The 26,175-nt window shown below is 41.9% G+C and overlaps 1 protein-coding gene across 12 annotated transcripts in view; it reads right to left on the bottom strand.

Annotated features, from left to right (window-relative positions):
- Nucleotides 1-26,175, bottom strand: part of TCF7 (transcription factor 7) — a 117,179-nt gene that overhangs the window by 30,612 nt on the left and 60,392 nt on the right. For all 12 annotated transcript variants that reach the window (XM_053376803.1, XM_053376800.1, XM_053376804.1 and 9 more), the window contains exons 4-5: nucleotides 10,131-10,263; nucleotides 4,388-4,478 (exon numbers count right to left, since the gene is read on the bottom strand). In XM_053376803.1, the coding sequence (XP_053232778.1) occupies nucleotides 4,388-4,478; nucleotides 10,131-10,263 (224 nt within the window). The remainder of the gene's footprint in view (nucleotides 1-4,387; nucleotides 4,479-10,130; nucleotides 10,264-26,175) is intronic.

The following is a 26,175-nucleotide window of genomic DNA, read 5'->3' as shown; positions in this document are numbered from 1 at the left end:
TCTAAACAGGTCTACAGGAAAGTTCCACTAATGCCACCTTAAAACCCTACCTGTGCTTATTATACTCCCAGCTCTGCAACGTTGCTAAAGAACTAGGCCTTGATCCAAGTTGATTTGCACACAAGCTTCTTGACGCACAATCCCTATAGCCCTAAAGGGTGACATTTCAAATCCTACTGCATGCTGATTCCAAATGCTTTCTCCTTAGCTGTAATTGAAGCAGGAACCTTTGGGTTTGGAGTGCTGTTGATGTCATTGCTTACTCTTGATTCTGCCCCTTAGTCCCTAAAAGCTGGTGCAGGGTGAAGATGAGCAGGATCAGCATGAGTGGCACAGCTGGAAGAATGAGTGTTGTTCAAACTCCCACAATAGTTTGTGCCTGCTCTTTGATCTATGTCCTTGCTCCCCTCGTGGGTTAGTGTTAAGGCCTGGGTAGCCCTCTCTGTATCAATATTAATAGGCATATTACAGTGGCTGTTGAGTTCTGAGTCAGTAGGTTCAAATCACACTCATTAGGCGAACTTAGACAACTCTCTGCTCCTTCTCCCTAAGCCTGAATAATAATAATAATAATAATAATAATAATAATAATAATAATAATAATGGAGGCCTACTTGACAGGCTGAACAGAGGGATCAATGACATATGCAACACTTTAATTCTCCTAAGTATTATTACTATTCCTACTAATTCATTACTTGCTTAAAAACTTGCAACCCAAGCAACATTGCTGCAAACTTAGGAGCACATGTAAAAATATACCGAACACTAGCCAAGTGCTACAACACGAAGCAGACTTTTGAAGTTTCAACATTTGGGCCTTGGAGATGAGAACACAGTTTAATTCTGAAGTGACATTCATTATTCCATAGGCCAAGATTCCCCAAGAAAAGAAATGGTTGTTGCCAAGGAAGTTTTTCATCAATGTGAACCTGACATGGAAATTATTTCAACTGGAAAATCAATCCACGATTCTGACTATTCAGAATGAAAGTGCTTTTTTTTGTATGTGTCTGTATGTGTGTTTTTTTAAAAAAAAAACCTGTGAAAGTAGAATGGAAATATTTATTTACTTAAGTTATTTCAAAACCAGCATGAGGCATCAAGTTAAATTGTTGCATACGTAGCTCATATTGTGCAGCTGACACCATTTACAAGGCTTTTTAGGGAAGGTGTGTTTGCAGCTAAGCTTCAGTGAACAAGCTCACCAGACTGGACTGCAAGTCATTTTTATTTGAGGTTCTTGACTTGTCATTCCACCTAATTAAAGGGAGACTTATTACAGGGCCTCTTCCCCAAAATACTTGGCAGGTACAAAGGACATTCCTGCCGAACTCTTTCTTGCTAAGGAAAAGCTGCTTCCTGCATTCAGACCCCTTTGTGTTTGAAGTCAGCCTCATTCCAGATCAGTGAACGTTCAGAGCCATTCACATACCACAGTGCTTGTTACTGGCAGATGGGGGCTCTGAAGTCTTCCTCCTCCTCCACAATTAATTTCAGCACTGCTAACGCTGCCAAACCTCTGCAAAGCATGGTGTGGAGAGACCAAGTAACAAAACACCCCCCCCACACCCCTGGACGTATTATTGGAGGGGCATCAGTTGCACTTGCTTGTAGACAGCTCAGTGTATACAAATGGGAGAAGATCGCATACATTATATAGGCCGGGAAACATTTAAACTGCAAATTTGGAGAAGCCAAGTAAATATAAAATCCCCGAGAACAAGTTTTTAACTAAATGCTTATATCTTACTGAGCTTGCAGACAAATTAAGCCACACCTAACTTTCTTAGAGCTCTATGCAATGACTGCAATCCAAAGATAAACTTGCACCAGAGTTTTATAGGTTCACAAAGTGTACTTCTGCGTAAGCATCTCCAGTACACCCACATGCAAATGGTACTGTGCACACATTGTGGGATTTTCCACTGTACACTGATGCACCAGGAGTTCAAAGCCAAGTGCTGCAATCCAGCAAGCTCTGGAAAATGCTATCATAACATCTTTATGATTTACATATGGGTTTCCTCAACATTTTTATAGGTATTTGGATTTTGTGCAGGAATTTCGCTTCATTTAGGAATGTCAATATGAGTGAAAGAGTGCAAAGTCATGGCCATATCGGGGCTCCCTGTTGTGCATTTAGGGACACAGCTGGGTTGTCATTTTTTACGTATGCTGTGAGAAACAAAAACTGGTGGTGTACTATCAGCAAACACAATTTCTGCATAAAGCATGAAATTGGTCTGACTCTGCTGTGCACCTGTGTTTGGAGAAGAGAGATAGACCTTCTCCTGATATGCTGTGCGTCCCATTCCTGCTTGGGTCCTGCTGCAGTGTTGCTGGTTTTTTAAAACAGAAAGATGTAAACGAAGACACATATTTAATGTAACATGTAGCCTGGCCCATGGTCAGATACAAAGCAGTTTTCTACATATGTGCAGGCCTCTGGATTCCATCCCCAGTGCAACTGGAAGAAAAACTGGGCTTCCTCTAGATGCAACTTTTTGATGGAAACAGACATTGCATTGAAAATGGAGAAATACTTTGTGCTGGCTATGGGGAGAAAGTGCTAATGGAAATGTCTGCCTCTTCATCTCTTTAATCCCTTACTAAAAATCTGGCTGTCTGATCACTAGTGGTTAAAGTTGGCAAGAGGGGCTAATAGAAAGTAAAAGCATGAAGATGCTGCCCGATCAAGCAACAAACCAATATTAGTATCAGTATCAGCATTGCTTTCTAGAAGCAGGGTTTGTGCCTTACATACTTCCTGTCTGTCTTTTCTGCGGACACCCTTCCAAGCCGACAGAAAAATAACTCAGAGGTCTTCCTATCCTCTCCAAATTACTTTATTCCTTTTAAACAGTAGTTAATCATCGCCCAAATTATAGCAAATCTAGGACAGATACAATGTTAAACATAAAACATCTAAAGAACCAACCAACCAACCAACCATAAAGCCTGAAGCCTCAGGTGCCTCTTCTTTGTGAATAAATATATAGAAAATCATTTGGTAGTCAAATATTGTATTGTATTGCTTTGTGATGTGTTTTATTGCATCTCCCTTAGGTGATGCACTTAACATGCCTGTGCCACAGTTATGGCAGAAATTCCTATCTGCATACTGCTAAGGATGGGTGAATCTGCAAATGATGGTTTCTTTCCATTTCTCATTCTTCCAATCTTAAGTTTAGTTCTCCAATATCAGTTTGCACATTTTGTGTGTGTGCGTGTGTTTTAAAAAATCACTGTGGAAATTCACTAACATTTTAGTGTGAATTTCTCCCAAGATGCACATGTTTATATGCAGTTTTACATTTTTGCAAAACAGTATTGCTGAACATAATGCATCTTTGTAGGTTACTTTCACTAACATGTGCATTTTTATGCACACTTTGTCCCAGTACATTCATTTTTGCACACATTACTTGGCTGGAGAACTACAGTGCAAAATTCAGAAAAGCACACATTTTGAAGGTTGTCTTTAGATTTCAGAATCGTTTTGGAAAACACAAATTAGTTAGGTTCACCTTTAAATGCAAACTGAACTAAATATCTCCCCCATCTCTACAGAGTGCGCTCAGCTGATACACAGGAACTTTACTCTCTATTATTATTATTAGTAGTAGTAGTAGTAGTAGTAATAGTAATATTCTGGCAACCTCTTCAGTTCAGAAATGGTGGGTTGAAGTTTCTACAATTCCACACTGTCATGCATTGCACATTTCTACTAACGCCTGCTGCATCATGTAAGTGAATTAATACATGGAAGGGGTGGGGAGAGGTCTACTTATGGTTGAATGTGTGTTGAGTGCTTTTGTCACCTCAGCTTCTGGCCTAAATATACAGCCATGAAGTGGAGAAAATGCTGTCCATCTTCATTTAAAAGACTCTGCCACAGATTGCATTTTCCCTCTCTCTTTCATGTTTACCAGGACCCACATTGGATTGCCATTAATCCATAGTAAGAAGGGGAAGGCCTTCTGTAGAACCATATGTTTTAGGGACAGAATTTAACAACAATATTTCTTCAATAACTCAGGTATACACTTGCCTGTGGTGAGAAGAAAGCAAATTCTATGATCTACCACGCTTTTGCTTGTTATTGGCATTTCAGAATGGCAGCAAGGGGCTGAACAAGAGATTCTAGGCCAAGGGTCAACACAACAGTCCCTGATCAAAGTAGGAGAGCAGGAGAGAGAACCAATATCTTGCTCAAAATCTTTTTTTCACATCTAGACCAGTGCCAAGAACTAATTGTGGTGCCAGGGAAAAGTATACTGAAGTGTGTACATATACAGTTTCAGGTGTTGTGGAGAATGGTTGGTGTTGCCCAGGTAGCCCAATTTGGACAAACTTCCCTCAGTTATAGGTATTTAATACTTACCATCCCATAGAAGGTGTTATCTGTCCAACTCCACTAGGAGGGAGGGAATAGAAACCAGAAATGTCTGATGTTTGAGAAGGACGGTGTACACCTGGCAGAAAATCGAAACATCAGGAAGTTTAGGTGAAGCAATTTCTAGCTTTCTTTTAAGTAGCATTAACTTGGCTAAAACAGACATGGTACAAAGGTTCAGTATTTCTTAGCATCCAATAACCAGAATTGGTTAACTTACTTTGTCTCTCCCTTGTCCCCCATTTCTGGACAGAATAAATATCCTTAGGCTTTCCTACCTATTAAGATACTCTTCAACACAATACTGCAACCAGACAATCAAGGTACAGCACTGATGGGGTGAGGAGTACAGGAAGTGAGTGGGACAAAAGTATCCGGAGTACGCAAAAGATGAAGTTGGTGCGGCGTAGTCAGCCAAGGTAGGGCACTGAAGGAGGTGGTAAGTACAGGAAATGAGTGGGACAAAAGCACATGGAGTAGAGACAAGATAAAGCTGGTGTAATGCAGCAGAAAAGATTTGAGTTGGGGAGTCCTCAATTCAATTCTCACCTCAGCCACCCACAACCTCAAAAGATGGCTTTGGGCCAGCCTTCTCAGCCTCATCCCCAAACCCCTATCTATAATAGAGGGATAGCAATGTGGGCCTACACCACAGTGCTGCGGAAAGGATGGCAGAGATAATATATGTGAAGTACTTTGAATGTGGTATGTAATTTCTAAGTATTATCATCAAAGTACAAAAAAACCCAACCACCACCAAGTTAAGTCACCGGTTTTCATATGTGGGGTTGGAAAGGTAATTTACTCAGGAATGAGTGGACGGTCATTAGAAGGAGCATGAGTGTGGGAGAAAAGGGGTGGGGAAAGGATTTCTTTCTTTCTTCTCAATTCACCCAGTGCACACCAGTTTCCTAAAACAAACTTAATTCTTCCTCCTCCTTTAGGACCTTAGTTTCTTGGTTTCTGCTGCTTCTGTTTAGCACACCAGTTTGTTGACCAACTGGGGTATGTTAGTTCCTAGAGAAGTTTTTATCTCCCTTCCACCCCAACTTTCTATAGTTTAAAATATATCTTACCAACAAGAGACAGAATCTTAAATAGAATGAGCACTATCGCGACATTAGGTTGCATTCTTATTGTGTTTGGAAAAAGTGTATGTTGCTTCTTTCTGACTGTAGGTTATGTTTAGCACACACACCCCAGGCTGGCTGAATGGCCTTCATGGAATAATAATCTTTTAGGTGGTATGGAAATTCTACCACATGTGTTTGATCTGTGATGGTGGTTTCATGTATGAAAGTCATCGCTTGATATCACAAACACTGTATACATGAACCTGCGTGAGGGTGGAAAGAGAACAAACTATGCAGGTGGTGGCAGTGGTTGTAACTACCTGAGAGACAGCTCTCTGCGGCCTCCAGCCAATGTTACAATATCACACAACTGCTTAGAAATCCAAAGCAGTATGGGATGTGGTAATACTCATTCAATGCATAAGCAGAGCCTCCTGCTTCCATTCTCCATCTGCAAAGATGGGCAGTTACACTTTGGTCACATCCAGAAGGATGCTTCAGATTACGCTTCCCACTTCAGGGCAACGTACTTCCAGCATGGTGATGTTCATTTATGGAAGTGTTCCCATTGGCTTCTCACATGAGTAAAAATCACGAAATCAGAAACAAGTGGTAAGCCTCATCAAAATTCCCACGTTGCAATTTTAATCGCTGACTGGAATGAGCAGCCTTAATTATTTTTTTCAGTCTGTAAAAATGAATTAAGACAGCTCCTTTCTCTCACATAAGCCGCCTCATCATAAACTTAAGGATGCTGTGGATCTGCTTTGGCGCATGTCCAATCCATGAGAGTCCTTAAGCCATGGGCCTTCTACAGTCAGTCACACTGGGATGCTGTCAGCAGCCACAGCAACAAGCTTAACTTCAAGCCAGCTCATGCAACAGGGGAGCTTTCCATCCTCAGGGTAGACTTGTGTTATGGCTTTTTATTCTAAGAATAAGTCTCTTGAGGTGCACTCACAGAGACTTTCAAAGCCTCTTCAAAAGTCATGGGACTTATTCTGTGGGTATGTTCAAGGACAGCTGGATATAAGGTACTTTGTGTTATATTCCCTGAAGAGCCAAGCAAGATTTGAACTATCCTCATTCACCACTTCCTGCCAGACTTCAATATTTGCCCTTAGCCAAGCTTCTTGTAGGTTATAATTCGTTAACTCTTTTTATTCTTATGTTTTAGGTTTAATTTTCTTTGAATGCTGGTGGGCAATTTTAGATCCAAGAGACTAGATGTGTAGAGAACATGTTCAGTTTGTAGGGAGCAGGAGAATGAAAAATCTTCTGAGCCCAGGTCAAACATTCTTAATGTTTCCTGGGGTCTAAAGTGCAGCAGAATAATTCTCTAAGGGGCTTAAGATAGCACATGTGCTAACTTCATGACATTTGCTTAACACACTCCTTAACAGCCTTGGTGTTTGGCAGCATGCTTAACCATACAAGGTGCATTGCTTTGCCATTGCTTAGGAGCTTGAGTAGGGTGTGGAGGGGAAATATGCAACTGGTAATTACTACTGTGAAACCATATCCAACTCCAGAAAGCTGTAAGGAGAAATTCTATGAAATAAACATTCTTTACATCTCTCAAGACATGTTTGTTCAGGAATACCCCACTGAGAGTGGATGCAAGTGTCTAGGAAGGTCAGGTGGTATAAGTGTAGGACCGCGGAGAACCACCTGTTTGAAGGCCAAAGAGGTATGAGTGAAAGAAGTACAGCATCACAATGTCTTGGGAGTGGGCAGCTGGGCTGTGTTACAGGATGAGAAACAAGGCTAATAAGAAAGATATGGGCTGCAGCATATAAACTCTACTGGGCCATGGAAATCTCTTGAGCAAAGAGCTTCTGCAGGTGGATGGACCTTACTTTTCTCACACAAGATTCTTATGCTGGGTTGAAATGGGTTTCTGTCGGTGGAAGATCCAAGCCATAATCCCCGTTTATGGAAAACTAAAGACAACAGTACTTGGAGCCTACTGTGTGCTATTCCAGGTGCATTCTCCATTGAAATAAACATTTTAGGACTATACCACTTGCCAAAATTGTTTCTGAGACAGAAATTCAGAGTTGAGAATGAACATGCACAGGCCATCAAAAGTACCACAGGTACAAGTGAAAACTGCCCCCTGACGATTCCCACGGGCTTGTGAATCTGGGTAAGTTATGGATTGTAAATGAAATGGGATTTTCATGATCATCACCACAATCACCTCATCTTCATTAAGGAATTTCAAATAAGAAATGATACATCTGGATTGTTGCTTGTTTGTGTGTGTTCCCAATCTATATAAAAGTACACATTTAAAACTCAGTAATAAAAAGCGCTATCAGAGAGTTAAAGTGAAAGTACCGTATTTTTTGCTCTATAAGACGTACCAGACCATGAGACGCACCTAGTTTTTGGAGGAGGAAAACAAGAAAAAAAAATATTTTGAATCTCAGAAGCCAGAACAGCAAGAGGGATTGCTGTGCAGTGAAAGCAGCAATCCCTCTTGCTGTTCTGGCTTCTGTGATAGCTGCACAGCCTGCATTTGCTCCATAAGACGCACACACATTTCCCCTTACTTTTTAGGAGGGAAAAAGTGAGTCTTATAGAGCAAAAAATACAGTAGTTCTTAAATGACAAGCTGTAAAGCTGGTAAATGTAAAATCCTGCACATTCCTGCACAAATCCTAACCCATCAGTTTTCCTTTGCCACGTGACAAAGAACTGAAGCAATCAAAATGGTCTTGATTTTTTGTTTTTATAAGGGATGCGGGTGGCGCTGTGGTCCAAACCACAGAGCCTAGGGCTTACCGATCAGAAGGTCGGTGGTTCGAATCCCCGCGACGGGGTGAGCTCCCATTGATCAGTCCCTGCTCCTGCCAACCTAGCAGTTTGAAAGCACATCAAAGTGCAAGTAGATAAATAGGTACTGCTCCGGTGGGAAGGTAAACGGTATTTCCGTGCACTGCTCTGGTTCGCCAGAAGTGGCTTAGTCATGCTGGCCACATGAGCCGGAAGTTGTATGCCGGCTCCCTTGGCCAGTAAAGCAAGATGAGCACCGCAACTCCAGAGTCGTTCGCGACTGGACCTAACAGTTAGGGGTCCCTTTACCTTTACCTTTAAGGGTAGGAAGTACCTAACAGTTTTGTACCACTGACTGCAATTTCATAACACAATAAGCCAGGACTCCTGGCTGACCCTATCTTACTGTGAAAGAGCAGCATGCTAGTACGCACAACCTGTTCTTCCTTTGCATGAGTGGATAAAACAAACCAGGAGAGGGTATCTTATTATGATGTGTGAACCCAGGATTCATGAAGTCAACTCTAACCCTGGCTTACATTTCTGTCTTGATTGAGAGTAGGCTCCAGGGTTCACATGCCACGATAACGATATTTAAATATTGTTTTATGTCCCCATTCAAACTCCCCTAAATTGCAGACCAAGAAGGACACTGGCTGTGCTTCCAATTCTACAATTCTATGATTCTGTGATAAGCTATCACATTCCAGTTAGCTTTATCTGCATATGAGAAGAAAGGGACAAAACAACAATAATCTAGGGATCTTAGTTCATCTTGACATGTGAATGTGGCCACTAACTTTTTTAAATCAAATATTTTTATTAACACAGAAACAAGGTGCGTATATTCCATAGTTTATAGGATAAATGCTATCATGTGACACTGTGCCCACTACAATATGAGAAAGGAAACAAATTTACGCTGGAAATTTAAAGACAATATTATTATACTGTCATTATTCAACCAATGGAAGTTGAGCCACAATACATCAAACATCACAGTGGCATATCTCTCACTTATTTTGATGGGCTCCTTGAAGAAATGTCATGCAGAAACCACTAGGAAAAAATGCTTTTGGTCCCAGTCGTATCTAAATAGTCAGCTTAGGCACACCTCGACGCTGTGAGGGGGTTGTGAAAGAAAATACCACTAAATGTCAGAAAAGAGTGTGTGACCAAGACCACAACTTGCTCTTGAACCCACATTAATCACTCAGGGCCAAACTTAGATGAGAAGCAGTAGGCCCATGATTAGGATCATACATGTTTTCAGGTTTTATTTTATTTTACTAATTAGCCGCCTCACATGGTTGCCTTGAAGTCTAGGGAAGGGTTCTTCTTTGAGGAAGTGCTTGACCCCTTTCCCCTTCCTGCAATGTCTCCATTCCAAATCATCTAGCAAGCGAATCACCCACCAAGATCAAAGCACATTTGCCTTTGTAAGAAGTATTTTTTTAATCCCAAGGAGGAGGGGAAAAGCAGCAAACTGGAACAATTTTTGAGAGTCAAGTGGCCGGTAGGGAAGGGTTAAGCACCCCTCCTCCTGCTGCTTCTTTGCTCACAAGGGCCCCTGAATACTACTCCTAAAAGTAGAAATGCATATGCCAGCAGCTTTGGTGCTTGAGAATAGCTTTCAGACCTTCAGAGGTGATGTGCAAAATGGATGAGGATGGCTGTGAAATACAGTTCAAGGGTGAATATTTGCAGTAATCATTCTGACTTTCATTGATATGGGTAAAGTTTAGTGAGTTGACAAGCCTATTATCAGCCTACCTTTTTTTAACCCATAAGTTTTCTAAAATTATTTTCAGACGCCTCCCCTCCTTTCCCCCACTCCTTGCAAAGTAAATAGAGGAAGCTGATAGCATCATGGTTACCTTGTTTCTGGTTGATGTCAGCGGGCAGGTGTGGCGAATGGGAGCCATGGCTGAAATGTTCATTGCTGTATGGGATGAGTGGCGTGAGTGGATGGACACCATGGGACGGCTGCACTACAGGAACCTTGTTGGACTGAAAAATACAAGTCAGAGGAGAGAGGGGCTTGAGAAATTTTAGCCTTTTGAGTTTCACAATTCATGAGGATGGGGTGACAGAGAGACGGAGGCATCCTAAAATGAACCTTACCAATGGCTAAGTAAGTTTTAAACTAGCTGTCTATGTCAGAAGCAACACAGCGGCTGTTCAACAGGCAGGACAGAAGCCTTAGAGACAAATACACGAAAGCAAACACTTCAGCCTGGGTATGGCTGCATGTTCTGAATCCAGGTCTGGCTCTGCTTTTGTTAGCAAGATGGTTGGAATGATAATGAATGGGAAACAGGTCCCATCAAAGGGGAGGATTCACAGGCCCATTTATCATGCCACTCTAATTGTCTAAATGTGCTGTGCTCTTGTGTGAAGCACTGGCTAGAGATTATTTCTGTGACATGGTCTTCCCAGATGAAGTGCTTATCTCCATCAGTATATCTAAACTAACACAACGTACCACCTTTAGAGTGATATATTTTACTTTTACAGAGCTCATGGAAGCAGGCAAGCAGGCTTGCATGCATGGTGAAGATCACCATACAGCCAAAGAACTACAGGCTTTCAGGTGCGTCTTGACAGCTTCTTGGGAAAGTCTCGTCTCACAACGACTGCAATCTTTAAGGCAGGGATGGGGAACCAGTGAGTCCTCAGATACTGTTGGACTCCCATCACCCTTAGTCAGTGTGACTGATAATAACTGTTAATAGGCACTGTAGTTAAGCAACTTCTGGTGGGTGGGATGTCTCCATCCCTGCTTTAAAAGCTTGCAGGCATGTTGCTGAAGTCACTGAATGGGTCTTTCCCATAAAACTCTCTGTAGAGTGATGGCACCATGGAAAGACCCATGTTGTTGCAGGCTTTTAAACATTGCAGCAGACTGTGGGGTGAGGCTATGGAAAAGGAGGTCCCATGGCACTATTGCATGATGTATAGAACACCAGAGTGTGGCAAGCACATATGCACAACCTCTCAAACCCATGATTTGTGGGCCACATCTGATGGGTCTCAGTTTTAGAGGACCAACTTAGAAGAATTACTTTTGAATGGGGAGTATCCACCAGTGCTTTTATGTGAAGCTACACCACAGAGCCTAGGACTTGCCGATCAGAAGGTCGGCGGTTCGAATCCCCGCGATGGGGTGAGCTCCCGTTGCTCGGTCCCTGCTCCTGCCAACCTAGCAGTTCAAAAGCACGTCAAAGTGCAAGTAAATAAATAGGTACCGCTCTGGCAGGAAAGTAAACAGCGTTTCCGTGCGCTGCTCTTGTTCGCCAGAAGCGGCTTAGTCATGCTGGCCACATGACCCGGAAGCCGTACGCCGGCTCCCTCGGCCAATAAAGCGAGATGAGCGCTGCAACCCCAGAGTCAGTCACGACTGGACCTAATGGTCAGGGGTCCCTTTACTCTTTACCTTTACTTCATGTTAAGAAATTATTCTTCAGTCTTAGGGTCCGTAAATGCAACATGCAGGCCTTCACTCTGGGAATTTCAGCTCATTCATAAGGAATGTGTCAAACAAGCACACAACATTCAGTTTCTACCTTGCACCTTCCAAAAGGAGGACGACATGATATAGCAGCTGATTCCTCTAAGGTTATTATTATTATTATTATTTAAAAGCAAGAATTGGAAGAGAAGACTAGACCATGAACCGTCAACCCTTTTCTGACAGAGCAAACACAGAGGAGCTTGTTTTAAAAGCAGCATATGAAGAAGCAGTTTTACTTCTTTCCTGACTGCCTCAAGCATTTCTGCCATTTCATACTTGCCCAGTTTCGCCCACAGTTGCCTTTAAATTGACACTGACTTCACCAGAACTGCAAAAATCAAATTTGTCACTCAGAAACAGAGAGAAAACTCAGAAAATAATCTCATGAGGAATAATAAAGGTAGGATCAGTAGAGGCAGGGATCTCATTCAGTGTTAAAAGTGGAGCACCGCACATGTTCTACATGGAAAAATACTTCCGGAAAGGAAAGGAAAGGAAAGGAAAGGAAGCTGCGATTGATAATGTCACGCATATGTTTTGTGGACTGTACACATGATAGGAAGAAGTTGGTGCTAATAACTCCTGCTTCTAAGGACCTAACTATATGTTATGGAGTGTATGAAACCGCTATCTATCTGTATTTCTTCCAGAATATCTCCCCATTCAATTTTATAAAAATAAATATGCAGGGGGACATCATTGCATTTAGTTTTTTGATGCCTTTTGCAAACAGCAGCCAGTGAACTGGAATGGGATAGAGAAATGCTCCAGAGGAAGACATCAGCTGTGCGTGTGCTGCCGAAATACACATGTCCCACCATCACTAGAGTTGCCAGGGGTCAGGAGTTAGAGCCCATGGTAAATGCTCTGTTCATTCTGAGATATGCAACCACTGCATGTGCTGCCACCAAATCATACATGATTATCAGGCCACAGCAGATGGTAACACAATGCAACTGTGCCACAACAGAAGCGGGGGGGGGGGGGGGGAGACAGGAAATAGCCCTATTCTCAGACCTACATTTTATTTATCTAACCAAATCTGTACCCTGCCTAACTGTAAATTAAACCTCTATGCGGCTTTATGGTTAAACATATTTTTAAAAATATAATACGCGCATGTATAGAATGTAACTGAAGAAAGTAAGTGAAGCCACAGAGTAAAGTCACAAATTTGTATTATGGCAGGGATCCCCCCTGCCATAGAAACTATTGTGGGAACCACTAAATACCAATTTCACATAAGAATAACTGGTGATGCGAAGATGACCTTCCCACAACAAATGAAACACAGACAAACAAAGGCATGCAACCCCCTAAACTTCAGTTTTCACATCCCTGCCCCTCCTATTTTTTAAAAGAATGAAATTTAGGGGGTTGTTTACTTCTGTGAAATGGATGAAATAAAGAGGCCACCTATCAAAGTCCTGTTTGGACTGTGTGCAGCCATATTGAAACCTGGAGTCCTGAGCCTTGCTTCTGAAGTCTAAAGTTGAGAAGGCCAAACTCTGAGCATCTTGGTCAGCCTAGAGAGGCTTTATGCTGCTGCTATTCACATAGCCAATGATTTACACTCCTTGCATTCACTTCTGTGCATCACGAGGTTCAGGTTCAAAGCACAAAGTTCTCCAGAAGTCCCGACATGCTACTGCAGCCACGTGTGCAGCCAGTGCAACTCCATATTTGCTTGTTTGAATCATAAAAGCTTTTCTATGAAGCTCCCTAACCAGCCAAGCAAAATAGCTGGTTTCTACCACTGCTGGCTTGGCTTGAGAATACCAAGCACTCTCAGGTCTTTGGCCTTCTGGAGCTGACACTGGGAACTAGCAGCCAGCACAACTCTCCCCATTGTACCCAGGGTGCTTCTGGATGGGTGCTTATTCTGGGAATGATTTTTTTTTTTACGGTTCAAAAATACCAGCCCCTAACCCCTACCGCTGTCAAATTCAATTGGGATTTACCATTTACATGCAAAATCTAGTAGGTTTTTAAAAAACCAAACTGTTGCCAATGACCCATTTACAGCGACTCATCTGCAATAGTAAGCCCCTGTCTAGCTGCACCCCCAGAGGCAGCAGGCCAGGAGGTGGTTAGGCAAATTAAACATCAGTGGGTATTAAGTGGCTAAATGCTCACTGAACTGCAACCAAGGAGAAAGCATCCCCTAAGCTAGGAATGTGAGCACGATGTTCCTGAAGTGAGAAACGAGGTCTCCCACTTGATTTTATAACTGTTCATACTGTACTCTCAAACATACCAGCCCTATAAAATTAGAGCACTAGTAGTTAATCTCATTGTAGTGAATCGAGCTTAACATCTCAGCCAGGGCTAGCCCAAGGTTGTCTTTTTTCCCTGCTTTCCTAAGAAAACTCTTTATATTCCAAACAGCACAGCAACACATGAGCTAGCTGTGATACTATGAGCTTATTTGGTTATTTATGCCCGTTGCTTCTTTTCCTTCCCCTTGCCACTTTTTTTCTATGCCACAAACAGGTAACGGACATCAGAAGGCTTCCTACTGTCTCCTCCTGGACAGAAAGGAATATTGAGCAGCCAGAGATGCCTTTGTCCACCTCTCCTCCATAAGTGCAAACAGTGGCTTCTCTCCCCAATGCATTATAGAACCAAGACAGGCACCTCTGAAATTGAGTCACCCTGATGATTGCCTAGTTTGCCTCCTTGGTTGGGCCAGCTCCGATTCCAACTGTGAATGCATTTACTCAGAAGTAAGAGCTGGTTAATGCAACACCATCTTTTATGCCTGCACTAGCAATTCCAAATGCTCTTGGGTGTCTGTCTGTCTATCTATCTATCTTTAGCTTGTTAGATTTTTACTGCCAAGGAGGGGGAAGGTAATTGTGGATTTTCTGCCTCAAGTACCAAAATAGCTTGAAATTTAACTTGGGGTGCCACCTACAGTTCTGCAAAACATCTTGGGCCAGCCCTGCCAACAGTCTGCCAAACATGCATGTACAGTGGTACCTCGGGTTACATACGCTTCAGGTTACATACGCTTCAGGTTACAGACTCCGCTAACCCAGAAATATTACCTCGGGTTAAAAACTTTGCTTCAGGATGAGAACAGAAATCATGCAGTGGTGGTGCAGCGGCAGTGGGAGGCCTCATTAGCTAAAGTGGTCTTCAGGTTAAGAACAGTTTCGGGTTAAGAACAGACCTCCAGAACAAATTAAGTACGTAACCAGAGGTACCACTGTATTGGCATAAACATAATATGTGATTTGGGTAATGATCCATATGTAAGTTCTTCTATGCTGGTGCTTTACTTCTCAGCTAATGGCCATGTCAGCACAGATAGTCCGAAGTGGCACATCTAGCTGGAACATTCAATCACAGAAGAGTGATGGTAAGGTCATATAAGCAAGGCCATAAAGATAGGTCTTTGGAAATGTTAAGAAATGCGCAGGTAGTCAGGGCCACCTAGCCAGCAGCTTTAAAACTACTCTAGAGTGAATGAGTGCTCTGCTTGACCAATCCTGATGGGTTATTTTCTTAGAACAAGCACAACCTTCCATTTGAAAAGATAACCCTATCAAAACCCTTTTTTGTTTAAGACATGTGGTTAATTCATAATCAAATTAATTGTGAAACTATTCAGCACAGGATTTTCATTAAATTGCAGAAATTTTACTCCAAAGCCTTGCCATCACATTTTTTTTTAAGTATTTAAGGTGCTCCAAGATTCTTTGCTGGTTTGCTGCAAAAAGACTAACATCAATATACCTCTCTGAAGGTTTGCAGGTTTATTTGTGTGGCGTTTTTTTAAAAAAGCTTAGATTGAAGAGATTCCTTTCTTATTAAAACCCCCCCAATTTTTATTAGTTTTTAAACAAATACGAATACAAGGACCATTAAACATTTATCCAGCAGAACATCTAATGGTGTTTGTTTTATTCATTGACTCAAGACATAAACTTACACATTCAATGTTCAAACATATTACTTAACATAACCTCCCCACTGAGAATATTTAGTGGTTTGTATAACAAGGTTGAGGAGATTCTTAATAAAAAGTATGTTATCGCTAAAATGCAAATTGGGCTTAAAATCTGAAATGTTTAAGTAAGTAAGTAAGTAAGTAAGTAAGTAAGTAAGTAAATACACCCAACCCTCTCATTCTCTACAAGACTGCCTCAACAGCGAGTCCCTGACAGGCTCTTCTCTTAGTTTCTTGGTAGATCGGGCGATTCCTTAATTCTCTGTGGATACGATCCAAGTAAAGTTTTCTTGTGGACTTCAGCAATTAAAGACTTGGCACTCACACCTTTTAGGCAGCCCATAAGAAGTTAACTGCTAAATTAAGTAATTGGCACACTCCCAAAGTTCTTGTGGACACACACCTGCAAATTTCATTTATTTACCAGATAGATAATGCCTTTCTTTCTTTTCTTTTTAAAGAGATAAGCAGGTACTACCCTAGTCAATCAAAAACACACCCATTCTAACCACAAAGTTCAAATGACATAACAGTAAAGAGGCTTTTGACTTCCGTGGTGAACCTCGTACCTTAGCTGGGTCTGCAAAAGGGGTGTGTGCTTCTACTGGAAAAGCCACCTGCAAGGCTGAGAAATGTCTCTTGTGTTTTGTAAATTTTGTACTCAGGTTCTCAAGAAAGCCAGTTTTCTAAAGAAAAGTGCACCAGCAACACACATCTCTTAGAGCAGAAATGTGCACATGAGGAAAAAATGCTGCATTTGCAAAAAGTTTAAGTCAAGGAATGGTCGTCATCGCCCCCATATTTAAGACCATATGTTATTATGCTTTGCTCATAGTACATGCTGGTTTTATATTGGGCAGCATTTTGAGATCCAGAAAATAATGACAGTTTGCTAAAGTACCTCACTTCTTCACAATTTAACACTGGATGAATCCAAAAGGGGACACTTGGTCCTTCCTAAACCTTGTCCTGCCTCACAGACTTAAACGTTTATCTGCTTCTATAATGTTATCAAGTATGGCTATAAATAGACTCAGTTCACACAATAATGTTGTCAAAACTTAGTGTGAATGAGCAAACGTGTGGGTTTGGTCCTGCTGCTACTGCACTACCCAGAGCTAAGCTGTAGATTGGTTTAGGGTCACAGCCAAACCCAGGTTCATGGCTCATCTTTCCCAGACAAACCAGGAGTGGTGAGTGAAGAACAAACTGTGGTTACAGTTTGTGGCACACCTGGAATGAGATCTATCATAAGCCAAGTTTGGGCATAATGCTGTGTCAAACCATCCCTCACCTGTAGGTAGGGCAGCAACTACAGGACCAAGGAAAGAGTGGAGCAGCCACAATCTTTCCTCCAGTGTTTATTTCTGCAACCAACAGAGGACACACAGATGCCAATAACTGAGAACTGCCCCTTAGTTTTGCCTTTTGGAAGCATCCTTAAATAGGAGGGCAATCCCAAGACATGTTGTTATCTGTGGCAGTTTCTTTTCATACACAGAACTAACTGACTGGGCTGGCAGTTGAACACAGGTGACCAGGACACCCTCCACCGCACTTGAGGGCAAAGACATAACTTGGTACACACAGCTTTTCCCTCAAACATCTTGCCATCACTCCACACAAACATACCCTGGCATCCACCACCTGAGGCAGCTGCCTCACTTGACCAAATGGCAGGGCCAGTTCATATTGCTTTCAGAAATGGAATGAACTATGTTATTTTTGTTTTTTGCCATTGTGATTCATATTCTGTAACCCTGTGGATGTAGTATGAGAAAAGAGATGCAAGCAAATGTTGAGGTCACTGTGACTATCACTTATCAGCCTAAAGAAAGCAGAAAACAGCTGTTGACCACAGACAACACCTACACTGAGGGCATCCTTCTTGAGTTTGTACCTCACATTTGATGAGGCAATAATTATTTGAGGATGGGAAAGCTAATGCAAATTTCATTGGAACAGGTGATGTTCAGCCACATGTTTCAAAGTAAAGTTAGACTAGGACGAACATTCTTATAAATGAGTAATGTAATATATCTACTTGTAAGCATCCCTTGCTCATGTGTTCTCTGTCACTAAAGGAGAAACATCAGAACTCACCCCGAGATGACCTGGCTCCTAAACTTTCCCCCCAAGGTTTGCCAGAGCATGCTGTTCCATGTCTTGATAAAACTGGGCAAAGATATTATCAAAACTGTCCAAGTAGGCAAAGACAACTGAGTAAATATTTTGGGAGGGACTGGACAGCTTATTTGCTTCCCCAACTCATTAAAAAAAACAATTTAAGGAAGGAATAAAACATATTTTATAAGCATAAGCAAGGCAAAGGCCTTCCACAACCAGACCTTTTAATGCAGAGAAAGAGTTGCTATCTTGAGCAGCAGAAGTCAAAATCTGGCTTTGTGTGAATGTGGCCAACAAGTGAGCAATACCTGTTCCATTTCTGCAAGCATATATTGTACCAATGCCAGCTGCATAGTTTCTTTCACCTTGAAAAGCGAAAGATTATTTATTCCTCTGATGCAGATGCACAGGAGAAGGGGCTAAAAGTGGCCTCCACGCCCTCAGCAAGCTCCTAGTAGCAATCTTTGGCCACTGGTGAGGCCACTGCGGAAACACCCCACTAAGTTTTGATATGACTCGCTGTGCACTATTCCCAACCAAACATTGTACACAACTTTGCCGCTGCTGCTGAGCAAATTACCATTGTGGTTCTTGCACTCAGGCAAGTGTATCAACTGGTGGTATGCTAGATTAGTCATTTCACCCCCAAAACTTTCCCAGTTTGCTAGCCCCCAAAAGAGCTATTAAAAACAAAAAGAAGAGTGGCTGAGTCTATCAGCTTATACAAGAAGGGAAAGTATTCTACACAAAAGAGAAAGGAGTGCTAACTCTGTGGCACTGTAATGTTGACAATGTGAGCGCTTTTGGGTAGGTTTGCTGGAAGCTACTGGCTTCTGGAGACAGCTAGGAAAGTTCAGGAACAAAAAGAGCTATGGATCAAAGAGTATTTTGGAGATGGGACAAATAATGGTAGGCAAGGGAGGGAAGGAGAAAGAGCCATCCTAACACTTGAATAAGGCATCTATTTACAGCTTTCTTGAGCCCTAACTTGAGAATTTGCAGTTTAAAAAATAGAACTTTGGAAATGTTGTGGCATCTGCAGGGATCTTAAATGGCAACCACCTTCCATTACTGCACTTATCCTGTCACCATATTTCATAGCTGAAACTTAAGGTTGAAGGAATTCTACTAGTGAACTCTACTAGAAGTTTCATACAGTAGCCCACATCCAAAAGGAACCATGGACAGGGCTGGAATATGCATCCCAAGCTCATGGTTGCAGCCACCTGCACTTAAACCAGGCATAGGCAAACTCTGCCTTCCAGATGTTTTTGGACTACAACTCCCATCATCCCTAGCTAACAGGACCCAGTGGTCAGGGATGATGGGAATTGTAGTCCCAAACATCTGGAAGGCCGCGTTTGCCTATGCCTGCCTTAAACTGTCAAACTACAGCTGCTCACCAAAGGCTACTGCAAATTGCACAAAGAGAGAAAGTTCACCCTCCAAAATGGGCTTAGAACTTTGCACATCAGCTTTTAAAATGTTGCTTTCTGTACATGTCACAGAATATGGCAAGAGCAATGTCAGTAACTCCTTTGAACCCGCTATCAGGATGTGATCAACATCTAGTCATTTCAGAGTTCGGTGGACTGTTTCTGTTTTCTCACTTTTGCTGTAGACAAGATTGCTTCAGCCCACTGCCATAACAAAAAGGAAATAAGGGAAAGTTAATACCACCTACGCTTGGGGTTTTATTATTGCTGGTTCCTTCCCACACTGTCCTTGCCATGAGATCTGAATTCAGGAGAAGTATCTTTGATGCTATTTGTGTCTGACCACATTATAGCAGAATACGTAAGCTTTTCTCTGACACTGGGTACATGATTAGCCCGATAAGAGCAGTTATACGCAACTGAGCCCGAAACTTACATATAGGTTGAGCCTGTGACTTGCTGGGTCAGCAAATAAATAACGTTTTGGCATTTAAAGGCTGCACTCAGACAAAATGTCACAACTAGCCTCATTCAGCTTATGAAGTGGAGGCAAGCAGCAGTCATCATAACATGCAAAGTTTTTATCACAGTGAAGAAAGGAGGGCCAGTGTGACCAGAGGAGTTGGACAGCAGAATGAACTGGTGGTGTTTTGTTAATGCATGGGTGCATTTCATGCTTTAAGTACTGCAGTGCAAAATTATGAGAGAGACTTCTGCAGTCAACGGACAAAACAGTAGTCTAACAGAAGTTGAATAGGGAGACAGGAAGCAGCCCTTGGCCCATCTAGTTTCCTACAATGATTGACAGTGGCAGTTCCACAGCCCTGTCGGGAGATGATGGAAACTGAACCTGGTGTGCAAATCATGTGCTCTGAGCACTGGGCAGCAGTCCATTCTGTAAGATGTCACTATGTTGACAATGGCATAAGATGCTCTTCACAAATATCACAGCTCTGTGCAACTGGAGTGTGAGTCTGAAACCAGCAGAGAAGGATGCCAAGTTGGATAATAGCTCCTTTTTATCTACCAGGATAAACAGATGAGTGCATTTTAATCTTTAAGGATGCAATTTTAGGCACACTAAGCTGGGAACAAGCCCCACCAAGTGAGATTTAGAGTAAACATGTACAGTGGTACCTCGGGTTACATACGCTTCAGGTTACAGATGCTTCAGGTTACAGACTCTGCTAACCCAGAAATAGTACCTTGGGTTAAGAACTTTGCTTCAGGATGAGAACAGAAATCGTGCTCCGGCAGCACGGCAGCAGTGGGAGGCCCCATTAGCTAAAGTGGTGCTTCAGGTTAAGAACGGACCTCTGGAACGAATTAAGTACTTAACCCGAGGTACCACTGTATAGATAGGGTTGTGCTAAAAAAAAAGTTTAAAAAAAAAACCAAGGCAAAAAACACAAAGTAATGGGAAAAACTGTCATATTTATCATAGCCATATTCCAGAAATACCTATTAGTGCAGAATTCATCTGCGGAAGACCACAACATTACTTTATTGATGTAATTGTTTATGCCCTAATAATCCATTTTATGTATCATTAAATGACGTAATGGATTCAAATAACTGTGAGTAAATGTGGAAATTCTAAATTTCTAGGCATTATACTCTTTATGCAAATGGTAGCTTGCAGTAAGTTTCTGATTTATTTTTTTAAAAGGAGGTTTTTAATTATGGAAGAACTAAGCATTTTCTTTCATGTTTGCTTTGCAAGCATTTCTCTTTTGAGAGGAAGTTGCGGGTGCTTCAGAAGAGAAAAAATAGTTTGGATGTGGAAAAATAAAGGTCAAAAGGTTCAACAGAGGCTATTTGTGTTGCCCCAACAGTTGAAGGAGATGAGAGGTGAAGATACTAAATTTCTGCTAGGGCAAAGAAGTCATGTGATGCCTCATATCATTTCCCAGTTATGTTTAGAAGGGGGGGGAAACCCAACCTCACTCTGACCAGTATTTTAGCCATGTAGAAAGCCCAGGCACTCTCCAGCTGATACTTGGTTGTTATCAAATGCTCCACCACTATGCTCTTCAACAAAAGAATGACATTAATGGGGGGGGGGGGAGGTCTGTGTTGGAAAAGTGCATCATTACAATTTCCCCACATTGTGCCAAAGGCCTGAGATGATCATAATAAAAGTTCTGTTCCATGTAATCAAACTGTACTTTGTTTAAAAGTAAACCCTCTTCACTTTTGGTGCTAGTTATGGCACATTACATGTACAACATAAGGCCTTTCTTCACTAACCTTGGTGACGGAGGACATATGTTGTAACCTGATCCTTTGGTAAAAAGATGCCTTTGTGTGTATGTGTGGTTTGTTTTTAAAGATGCTCTGTGGATTGATCAAACTTGGAAATTATATACAAAATACCCACAACTAAAACTGCAGTCAAACAGCATCCTTTTAAAATAAATCACATTCAGTTACACAAAGGTTTCTGAAAGAACTTCCAAATGAGTTTTCAGAAATATTATTGACATTTCAAGTTAGGTTCTCTGAATTGACTGGACCCTCCAAAAATTAACATGCTGATGCAACCCTAGAAAAGGGGAGATTCTCTTTTTTCCGAACAACAGATAGTCTGAATATTTTGAATACCTCAGCTCATTTGTACAAAATTGCACATCTAATGGAAAAGATCATGAGGAAACCATGCAGTATCGTTAAACAGAGTTTAGCATCTTATTTATTTGCTCATAACTGGACTTGACGCCTCTTTAATCGCACCAATTCCTACTTCTTATAAACAAAAACACTGCCCTGAAAGTATGGAAGGGAAATGTGAAATATCTGAAGTGAATCATGGGGGTTTCGATTCTTCCAACATCAGAAGGGGTGAAACTTGATTGCTTCACACTTGATTGCTTGAGTTCCTCTCAATCTGACACTCATGCAAGCTTATCAATGACTTGCATTTCTCCTTTGCAAATATAAGAAGGGGAATAGAGGGGGTCAAGTGGGGACCACCAAACACTGCCTGGTTCATTACATGAAGCTGACGGTCTATGATATGCTACCTGGTTACTGTGGAATTCCAGGCATCCGCAGAAGAATCACTCACTCACTTTGCCTTGTACAAATATATGAAGATAGAAGGCTCCCTCATACAATGTTGTCTATGCTAACTGGCAGAGACACTCCAGATTTTCAGATGGGGGCATTCCCAGCCCTGCCCTTTTTCATGTAAAGCAGGTGCTCTACCATGAAGCTACGAGCCTTCTCTCCCTACCCTCCAAGATGTGTTTCAAAATGCCTGACTGCCACTACTTGGTCTGAGATGCTGAAACCAGACTATAATTCCTTGATAGTTTTGCACAAGAACTGAAGCAGGTGTTTTATTCCCTTGGTTGTTCTCAGTCTGCCAACCACTGTTTCCATACAGAGACCAGGTCACACGACCTGGAGATGCCACATAGGTACTTTGAAAAGTGTCACCAAGAGCTGGAAGACAATGAAGTGACAACTTCTCCCGCATGTTTCTCATTTGGCCTCTTTGCTGACACTCACCCTTCTGTTTGCTACAGCAGGTAGAGAAGGGAGGAGGATAGAGGGAGGCACACGGCAGAAAAAATTGCCAATCTCTGCCACTACTTCAGACCATTAAATGGAACCTGTAGGCCGAAGCACTTCTGGGTTGTGGTGGATTAACACAGTTGTTTGGCCACTTTGCCATGCAACCAAGCTTAACCCACATTCCTCTGAAACCACCCTGCAACCAGCTTCTGTGTTCATAAGAAATGGACTTCAGAAAAGTGGATTGACTCATGATTTGGATATATCTTGGACTACTTTAGAATCTCAGTTCTACAGCTATGAATCTGAGCACAGATGTAGACCAATAAAGGTCAGGGTTGTGAAAGCTGTGGTCCTCCAGAAGCTGTTTGGTTCCAATGCCTATTTGTGCCATCCAGCTGGGTCGAAGATTAGGGATGATGGGGAACTGCAGTACAGCAATATCCAGAGGGTTGGCAGTTCCCCATCCTTGATATAGGTTAATTAAAAACAGGGGGAAGTAGGTTAGATAAAAATAAGCGGGAAATTGCTATCTATGCAGCATTCATAAACACCAGTTTTAAATATTCCAGTGACAAATTGCAATGATATCACAATGCAACCACACTCCTATTTCTTAACTTCACAAGTTAAATGAAGAATTTCATTTTGAATTTGCACATCTGAACTTGGGGAGATCATGGTTTCCACACACTTTCATCATTTCAGCTGCAAGCCTTTCTACAAAGCTCATGACTGATTATGCCTAACCTAAAAAAGTTTTTATTAATTATGTAAAAATCCCCCGAAACCATGAGAATCTCTCTTCTTCAAGGTCTCATTCTTGCACTGGCTGATTATTTTTTCAGTTGTTGTCACTGTAAGTTCCTTTGTACTTGTTTTGTTTCCAACAGATTAATCAGAGATGACAATGAGCAAACATAGGAAGCATTAATAAAATATGAATCATGCCATTTCTTTCAAATCAGGTACGGACTTCTATCTATGCACAACACAGTTTTGATGCGTGTGACACCTTTTACACTGCAGGCAATGCACAGATGAAAAATAATTCACTGACCTTGTGTTTGATAAGAAACACTTTTTCAATGGTCACATCGCTGTGGCAGATTTCTCTGCCCCTTTACAACTTCTACTGAATGAATTAAGGACCAACACAATGCAAACTTAGGTTAATTAAAGTCCTTAAAAGGCATCACTGGTGAGCAAGACAGACATGTCTCATTCTCCAGTGTTAACTATGTAACATACCGGCTGGATTCATTGCTGAGCATATCTTTTAACTCCAGCGGATGACTATTTACATCTGATTACATAAGATGTGAACTGAGCCCTTCTATTCCTATTCATGCCAGGGTCTTATTCTTTCATTACTTTCATATTTTGATGTGGTAGCATGCTCCAAGATTTCCGCTTGAAGTATATAGAAGCCAATTAACAAAACTGGGTCAATTGGTGATCATCTGATTCATGGGGTGAGCACAACAACTTACTTGCACAAGCCCCATTAAAAAAACAAACTCCAACTGAAATGAGTGGCCAAAGAGCACGCCTGTTCAACTCAATGACCTTCAAAGGTCTGCTTCAGACTATGCCATAGCCCTTAAGCTACACACTTTGGAATAACCCCATTGACAACCTAGTATTACCTATGATAAAAGTATAGCAGTGGAACATTTTTTCTCTTCAAAGCTTGGGTGTGTACGATTTCCAGTGGATAACGTTAAGGGTAGCTCAGCTTCTCAAGATGCATAACGCTAAGAGACTACTAGACACAGCCCCTTACATAAGAGGGGGGGTGAATACACAGCTGGATACTGGTTGAGCATACTGTACGAATATGTGGCATGCAGAATCTGTAACAAAATATCTGCACTGTGTATGTGTTCCATCCCACCACCGACAGTATACGTGTGTCTCTTCTGCCTCCCGTCTCTCTCAGGCTGAATCTACATAGATATAAAAAACGCTGTGGAAAATGCTTTTTTAAAAAAATGTTGTAAAGTATACAGTGGTACCTTGGGTTAATAACTTAATTTCCGTTCTTAACCTGAAACTGTTCTTAACCTGAGGTACCACTTTAGCTAATGGGGCCTCCCGCTGCTGCTGCACTGCCGTCACACGATTTCTGTTCTCATCCTGAAGCAAAGTTCTTAACCTGAGGTACTATTTCTGGGTTAGCGGAGTCTGTAACCTGAAGCGTCTGTAACCCGAGGGACCACTGTATATGGAATTGGTCATTAGCTCATCAGCACCATCTAGTGTCACATTTGTATAATGCACTTAAAACACACTTAAAATGTTACATTTGCAGCGTTATAACTGAGTGTCCTTAGTGCCTTATCAAGTACAGTGGTACCTCATTTGCAGCGTTATAGCTGAGTGTCCTTAGTGCCTTATCAAGTACAGTGGTACCTCAGGTTAAGTACTTAATTTGTTCTGGAGGTCCATTCTAAACCTGAAACTGTTCTTAACCTGACGCACCACTTTAGCTAAAGGGGCCTCCTGCCACTGGAACATGATTTCTGTTCTTACCCTGAAGCAAAGTTCTTAACCCGAGGTACTATTTCTGGGTTAGCGGAGTCTGTAACCTGAAGCGTATGTAACCTGAAGCGTATGTAACCCAAGGTACCACTGTATATTCCAACTTCCCTCTCTTTCCTTTTGAAGACAATCAGCAACAAAACACAGTGTGTGTGTGTGTTTCTGCCTTCTGGAACCACCCCCTTACTGTCCCCAGCGAGGCAGGTGGAGTTTAGGGGTGCTAAGTGGAGTGGGAGGGACTGCAGCCATGTCCTGAGCTCTGGATGGGCCTCAGTCTGCTTCAAACTTAAAAGGTTTTCTCAGTTTTGCTGCATTCCAGTTTGTAGTTCAGGCATGATGAAGAATCAGAGTGTCCTTGGCCACAGAATCCAGAGTCACATTAACCACTATTTTCATGTGACGTCCTGCATTCTGATGATACAGCTAGCAGGACAGAGTGATGAGGACTCTGTCAGAAATAAGAAGGGGAGGGGTAGAGACATCTTGCATTTTTTTTGTATGTAACATACATCATTGCCCTGCCAATAATATAATACTAATCTGTGCTAACCCCTTTTTCCTCAGCTTCTGTAATAAACTCTCTTGTCTCTCCAGGGGACAGAAGAAGGGATAATCCCCTTTAGAGTCAAATGAATCTTTTGCTGACACCCTGCAGCAGGGAAAATGATAGCCGCTCCCCTTGTTCCTCACTTTCAAGGATGACATGTTGACAAAGAATGCCACCATTACTAATCCCAGATGATACTATAGGTCTGCCTGGAAGAAATTGTCATTTTCCTGAGATGCAGAATTAGTTCCTTTCACTATCTAATACCCTTTCCCCTCTT

This window comes from Podarcis raffonei, chromosome 2, assembly GCF_027172205.1.
Source record: "Podarcis raffonei isolate rPodRaf1 chromosome 2, rPodRaf1.pri, whole genome shotgun sequence".
NCBI classification, from domain to species: Eukaryota; Metazoa; Chordata; class Lepidosauria; order Squamata; family Lacertidae; genus Podarcis; species Podarcis raffonei.
Note: the sequence above shows the minus strand (reverse complement) of the source record. Positions and strands in the feature narration are given on the sequence as shown.